Genomic DNA, 7,745 nt, shown 5'->3' with positions numbered 1-7,745 from the left:
AAGGTGACTAATGCAGTCAAGGTAACCCTTGACATTGTGAAGATACAATAAAGGTGACTAATGCAGTCAAGGTAACCCTTGACATTGTGAAGATACAAGAAAGGTGACTAATGCAGTCAAGGTAACCCTTGACATTGTGAAGATGATATTACAATCTCTCACCACTTTCAACATAAACCATTTCAAATTTCTCTTTCAACGCTTTCTCCATATTTTCACTTCTAGCCTGTTAGCTTTCAACCCCGTACGTTTTAAAAGGACAGGTTCGCTATCCGTTTGACCAATCGTCCGTTAGTCTCAGTTGCTTTACTTTAGACATTAAAACCCAATAAATATTAGAGTTAAACAGAAGTTTTTTTTTTGTAAATGATTGACCGTAATTAAATTATCATAAAAACACCTTAATTAGATTAACTTCATTACTTCCATATATATTACTTACATGTCCTATAATACAGAGGTGAACAGACCTTGACTAAGGGCGAACGGACCCTGAGCAAGGGGCGAACGAACTCTGACTAAGGGCGGACAGACTCTGACTAAGTGGCGAACAGACCCTGACTAAGGGGCGAACAGACTCTGACCAAGGGGCGAGCGTGTAATAGGACGAACGGACCCTGACTAACAGCGAACGAACCCTAACTAAGGGCGAACGAACTTTGACTAGGGACAAACAGACCCTAACTAAGGGAGAACGAACTTTGACTAGGGGCAAACAGACCCTAACTAAGGGAGAACGAACTTTGACCAAGGGGCGAACAGACCCTGACTAAGGGCGAACGAATTTTGACCAAGTAGCGAACGGACCAAGGCCAACGTGTAATAGGACGAACGAACCTGATGCCTTGGTATATTAATGACATTTTTCAATTATTATTTCAGATACCAACCAAACCCTACCAGTTATAATTGGGTACGTGGAATCGATATTGTTACGGGCGGTATGGGGTGTAATTATCATACTTGGTACAGTGGGCAACAGTTTGGTGATATTTACAATGGTACGACATGGCGACAGATCAGCGACAAGTTACTACATCATAGATCTAGCCCTCGCCGACCTGGCCTTTATAACTATCTCGTTTCCCCTTACGTCCAGTATGTTCGCTGATAAAAATTGGTTGTACGGTGCCTTCATGTGTAAACTGGTCAACTATATCATACTAGTAAGTAAATTTCTATATATTCTGATCTTACAGCCAAAACCGATCTTGTCTACCAGCTGGTCCTTAGCCAGACCTCTTGGTATTGATCTTTCCTGGATTATCCGTAACTTTCTCGTTACGCATTCGACAGAAATATTCACAGCTGGTCCTTGGCTAAACCGCTTGATATTGATTTTACAAGGATAACAACTTAGGTTCACAAGGATCCTTTCTACCAGCCGGTCCTTGACTAAACCTCTTGGTATTGATTTGACAAGGATATCAACTTAGGTTCACAAGGATCCTTTCTACCATCTGGTACTTGGTCAAACCTCTTCGTAATGCTTTTACAAGGATAACAATTTAGGTTCACGAGGATCCTTTCTACCAGCTGGTCATTAGCCAAACCTATTGGCTTCTCAGCTTCATTTCCTTATTCTACTACCGAAAATTTCAAGGCATCCCTTGTCGCCCTGCCTTGATTCGAAACACGTCTTTCATAATGAATATAACTCTGAAACAAGTGTTGGCAGTATGAAATGATTCCAATTTGTGATTTAATTAAAAATATGATTACTACTATGTCTTGATCATAATTAGAAACTTCTGTTTCAACAATTGTCTCGGACAAGCTGTCTTTACTCGTTAATCTTATCCTAGGTCAAACTGTTCAAAGGTCATTACTGGACAATAGTGGACAGCAACACGATATCAGTTCTCTAGTTAAAATGCCTTGTTATTCCTTGGAGACTGTTTGACATCTTTACATAGCGTCCTTTGTTTGGTAATATCAAACAAATGATGGTCTTGAGTTCGCAAATATTCCTACTTTAAAGGGATACTACCTCTTAGAATAGACATAAATTTTAAAGAAGCACAAGATATCTGGATATATTATTTCTGACATTTATTAACTCAACGTTTCACATGCTCATACAGACAGTGTTATCAAGAGAAATGAATAAAATAACAAGACTAACAATTAAGTTGTATAGTAGTGAACTCCTCCAAAGAGAAGTACCATCAGGTGTTTCGAATAAAAATCTGTACAATCAAGACAATTTCGTTAATCAAAAACTCATCCAAAGTATGGTAAAATAGAGAGTAAAAGTTGTATAGTAGTGAACTCCTCCAAAGAAAAGTACCATCAGGTGTTTCGAATAAAAATCTGTACAATCAAGACAATTTCGTTAATCAAAAACTCATCCAAAGTATGGTAAAATAGAGAGTAAAAGTTGTATAGTAGTGGACTCCTCCAAAGAGAAGTACCATCAGGTGTTTCGAAAAGAGTAACCATGGTCTGCTTTTGATACTATCTCACCTCCAGATAAGAGAAAAGCAAAATGTGTCAACTGGTTGTTTTTTTAACGTTCATCGACGACATGTTTTATTATTTTCATTTATTTTCTTCAAGTTTATTAACTAATTTTCACCATCGATATTTCACGAAAGACATAAAAAATAGAGTAGTGACATTTATGAAATGTTGAATTGGCTTCATTGAGATGTATTAGATTGACAAACATAGCATTATTTCACACAATAGACACTAGGTATGATTCTAACATAGAAATAACACACGATCATAGTTCACCACCATTTTGAATTCTTCCTCGACTTGATGTAAGAGATTGTAAAGAGGTTTTCTAAAATATTTTATGTGTATCAGAGACACTGATAGCATCAATTTACATCATTCTAATTTTCAATCAGACGTCTGTGGTTCTTGTTAAAGAGATTGTAAAGAGGTTTTCTAAAATATTTTATGTGTATCAGAGACACTGATAGCATCAATTTACATCATTCTAATTTTCAATCAGACCTCTGTGGTTCTTGTTAAAGAGATTGTAAAGAGGTTTTCTATATTTTCTATGTGTATCAGGGACACTGATAGCATCAATTTACATCATTCTAATTTTCAATCTGATGTCTGTGGTTCTTGTTAAAGAGATTGTAAAGAGGTTTTCTATATTTTCTATGTGTATCAGAGACACTGATAGCGTCAATTTACATCATTCCAATTTTCAATCAGACGTCTGTGGTTCTTGTTAAAGAGATCGTAAAGAGGTTTTCTATATTTTTTATGTTTATCAGAGACACTGATAGCATCAATTTACACCATTCTAATTTTCAATCAGACGTCTGTGGTTCTTGTTAAAGAGATTGTAAAGAGGTTTTCTAAATATTTTATATGTATCAGAGACACTGATAGCATCAATTTACACCATTCTAATTTTCAATCAGACGTCTGTGGTTCTTGTTAAAGAGATTATAAAGAGGTTTTCTAAATTTTTATGTATAAAAACGTAAGCTTGTTTCTAAATCAGTTAAAAAGTTGAAGTAACGTATGATTCTAACATAGAAATAACACACACGAACGTAGTTCACCACAATTTTGAATCTCTTTCTCGACTTAATAAGTCCAATTTTCGTTAAAAAAGTAAAACCTTTTTTCAAAATTCAACTTATTAAGTTGAGAAAGAGATTCAAAATGGTGGTGAACTACGTTCGTGTGTGTTATTTACATGTAAGAACTATACGTATTGCACAAGCGAATATACACCGAACTATATTCCAATTTTTCACAAAAATTGAAGGACAGACTTGATATAATGTGTTTCCATTTTCTTCTTGATTAGTACCTTAGTCTCAGAAACAGGAATTTTTTAGCTAAGTTAATCAGTAATAGTGTTCACAATTTGCTATCCATATGACCATTGTACTTTTAGTCTTAGAAATGGGAATTCAGCTAAATCAGTAATAGTGTTCACAGCTCACCGTCAAAATTTTAGCCTTGAAATTCATGTGTGTCTAGAATTATCTACGTTTGAAAGTTAAAATGACGACTCGTCTCTCTTGAGACACTGTGATATATAGAAAAGACATCTATAGAAATAGAAAGTAAAATTCCTAGTTTGAGATATTTTTAAAGGAATTATGTGATTTTCGTACATTTCTAGTATTTCTGAAGACTATTTACAAATATTCAAAACTCAAATCAACCCTGAAAATGGCGCATCTGTCCCTTTAACAATGTCTAAAATTTAAAAAAATATGTACCTGAAACCCCAAATACAATGTCCACTAATACATACTAATTGTACCTACGTCTGTTAAAGTGGAAAGTTTGGTTTGACTGTCGTGTTTGGATGTACTCGTATAGTTTAACGACAATAATATTTGTTATGACGGCGATATAGATAACCTCTTCTTCCAAACAATATCTAGATTGTATCGACATTGCAAAATAATTTCGTTTCGTCTTCCATTAACGTCTTTTTCCAGAATGATTCGTTTTAGCTATTATACAAACTTAATTTGTTATGACAATTTTTACAAAAAAAACACTCCAATTTTTAAATTCTACTTATCTAAATCATTTTTTAGCTCTACTTTTCAGACAATGATATAAAATATAGATATAAAAATATTAAAACAGAACCTGAAACATTTTATTACTCATAGTTTCACGCTGACAATAAATCGAGGCCCCGTGTGCTGCAGACTGTGCACATTAAAGATCCCTCGATAGTTGGAAATCGAAAAAGAGCAGTCTAATGCCGCTGTCCTGGCAAAATTTCCCTCATTGCACACTACATGGCGTTGCCCGTCTTCATTAGCCCACATGGTGCAGAAAAGTAGGACGTAAAACTCCATTCGTTACATTTTTCAACAATAAAATGGCAGTATTTACATATTGAACGTATTGGACTAATACCGGAAGTCACGAGTCAGACGAGTATCTGTAATATTTACTCCTTCATCCAATTAACTTAATTTTCTCTCAAAATCCTTATCATTCCATTCCGTTTGAACTGTTTCAACTGCAGAACTATATATATAGAAACAGGAAGTGTTTGAACTGTTAAAACCGGAAGTTAGCTTCGTTACGATCAATAGAAACCGGATTCTGTGGTCTTTCAATGATTGGTTTCAGTTAAACATGTGCTGATTACGGCTGATACTAAAGCCCTTTCAACACGATTAAATTTTCCTATTACTTCGAACTCTATAGAAACCGGAAGTCCGCTTCAGCAAAGGATAAAGAAACCGGAAGTAATCTTTGCAAAGATTTATAGAAACTTTAAAATGTGGTACTTTTATGATTGGTTAGAGACAAAAATGAGCTTTGTTTCAACTCGATCAAATTTAACTATTCGTCTAAACTCTATAGAAACCGGAAGTTAACTTCACTGCGAACTATAGAAACCGGAAGTAAGCTTGGCAACGATTTATAGAATCATTAAACTGTGTGTTTTTAATGATTGGCTTAAACTACATTATTATTGTAGCAATATGAATAATTATTGCTGAATCTGAAACATGTTTTTCTCACGCCGTGTAATCTTCAAACAACTGACCTATTTTCAACCTGCGTCCCTACTATTGAGCTATATAGAAATATTTAAACAGAATCTGAAACATGTTGTTACTCAGAGTTTCACGCTATGTGATCTTCAGACAACTAAAACAGAACCTGAAACATGTTGTTACTCAGATCTTTCACCAACTGGCCTATTTTAACATTTCCATATCTCGTTGAAAATAATATATATAGAGAACTAGTTTTATAAGTTAGAATATTATCAAGTGTTCGTATGATGGACGAATTTGTCTTTATGAACCGCTGTGAGAGAGGACAAATTCCCAGCGTCTTAACAAGCTATATCCGTCCGTTACTTAACACTCGCTTATTTCTCCTTTTATGAGTTTTAGAGTTGTTATCCATCGTTTCCAATTGTGATCTTCTACTCAAAATGAATAAAAAGGAATAAATTTTCATTTATTGATTACAGCTTGTGAAATAATCCTTACATGTTTATCACTGTTTTACCCTTCAAATACAATAGAATTAATCACCAATGGACAGAAACCACATTTTCAATACGTGCACTTTTATATCCCTTTAGTATTAAATTGTATATTGGGCTAATCTTGATTTCTCTTAAAGCTTGGACTAAACACACTTTGTATACCACTAGAAGTGCAGATAATCAGGGAAAGACCGAGGTTTGGTCAAGGATCAGCTGTTAGACTAATCCTTGGTCAAACCTCTTGGTAATGATTTTACAAGGATAACAACTTAGGTTCACAAGGATCCTTTCTACCAGCTGGTTCTTGGTCAAACCTCTTGGTAATGATTTTACAAGGATAACAACTTAGGTTCACAAGTATCCTTTCTACCAGCTGGTCCTTGATCAAACCTCTTGGTAATGATTTTACAAGGATAACAACTTAGGTTCACGAGGATCCTTTCTACCAGCTGGTCCTTGATCAAACCTCTTGGTATTGATTTTACAAGGATAACAACTTAGGTTCACAAGGATCCTTTCTACCAGCTGGTCCTTGATCAAACCTCTTGGTAATGATTTTACAAGGATAATAACTTAGGTTTACAAGGATCCTTTCTACCAGCTGGTTCTTGGTCAAAACTCTTGGTAATGATTTTACAAGGATAACAACTTAGGTTCACAAGGATCCTTTTCTACCAGCTGATCCTTGGCCAAACCTCTTGGTAATGAATTTACAAGGATAATAACTTAGGTTTACAATGATCCTTTTCTACCAGCTGATCCTTGGCCAAACCTCTTGGTAATGATTTTACAAGGATAATAACTTAGGTTCACAAGGAACCTTTCTACCAGCTGATCCTTGGTCAAACCTCTTGGTAATGATTTTACAAGGATAACAACTTAGGTTCACAAGGATCCTTTCTACCAGCTGGTCCTTGACCAAACCTCTTGGTAATGATTTTACAAGGATAACAACTTAAGTTCCAGCTGGTCCTTGATCAAACCTCTTGGTATTGATTTTACAAAGATAACAACTTACGTTCACAAGGATCCTTTCTACCAGCTGGTCCTTGGTCAAACCTCTTGATAATGATTTTACAAGGATAACAACCTAGGTTCACAAGGATCCTTTCTACCATCTGGTTCTTCATCAAACCTCTTGGTATTGATTTTACAAGGATAACAACTTAGGTTGACAAGGATCCTTTCTACCAGCTGGTTCTTGGTCAAACCTCTTGGTATTGATTTTACAAGGATAACAACTTAAGTTCACAAGGATCCTTTCTACCAGCTGATCCTTGGTCAAACCTCTTGGTAATGATTTTACAAGGATAACAACTTAAGTTCCAGCTGGTCATTGGCCAAACCTCTTGGTAATGATTTTACAAGGATAACAACTTAAGTTCCAGCTGGTCCTTGATCAAACCTCGTGGTAATGATTTTACAAGGATAACAACTTAAGTTCCAGCTGGTCCTTGGTCAAACCTCTTGGTAATGATTTTACAAGGATAACAACTTAAGTTCCAGCTGGTCATTGGCCAAACCTCTTGGTAATGATTTTACAAGGATAACAACTTAAGTTCCAGCTGGTCCTTGATCAAACCTCTTGGTAATGATTTTACAAGGATAACAACTTAAGTTCCAGCTGGTCCTTGGTCAAACCTCTTGGTAATGATTTTACAAGGATAACAACTTAAGTTCCAGCTGGTCATTGGCCAAACCTCTTGGTAATGATTTTACAAGGATAACAACTTAAGTTCCAGCTGGTCCTTGATCAAACCTCTTGGTAATGATTTTACAAGGATAA

The 7,745-nt window shown here is 35.5% G+C and overlaps 1 protein-coding gene across 1 annotated transcript; it reads left to right on the top strand.

Moving 5' to 3' along the window:
- Window positions 1-953: 953 nt before the first annotated feature.
- Window positions 954-1,154, top strand: LOTGIDRAFT_60475 (hypothetical protein; the record flags this gene model as incomplete). Its single annotated transcript, XM_009067953.1, has 1 exon — window positions 954-1,154. A coding segment is annotated over one exon (201 nt), but the record flags the coding sequence as incomplete, so codon positions are not given.
- Window positions 1,155-7,745: the final 6,591 nt, after the last annotated feature.

The sequence above is a fragment of the Lottia gigantea genome (genome assembly GCF_000327385.1).
Source record: "Lottia gigantea unplaced genomic scaffold LOTGIsca_879, whole genome shotgun sequence".
Taxonomy (NCBI): domain Eukaryota; kingdom Metazoa; phylum Mollusca; class Gastropoda; family Lottiidae; genus Lottia; species Lottia gigantea.
The sequence above is the reverse complement of the archived record's forward strand: the minus strand, read 5'-3'. Positions and strand labels throughout refer to the sequence as shown.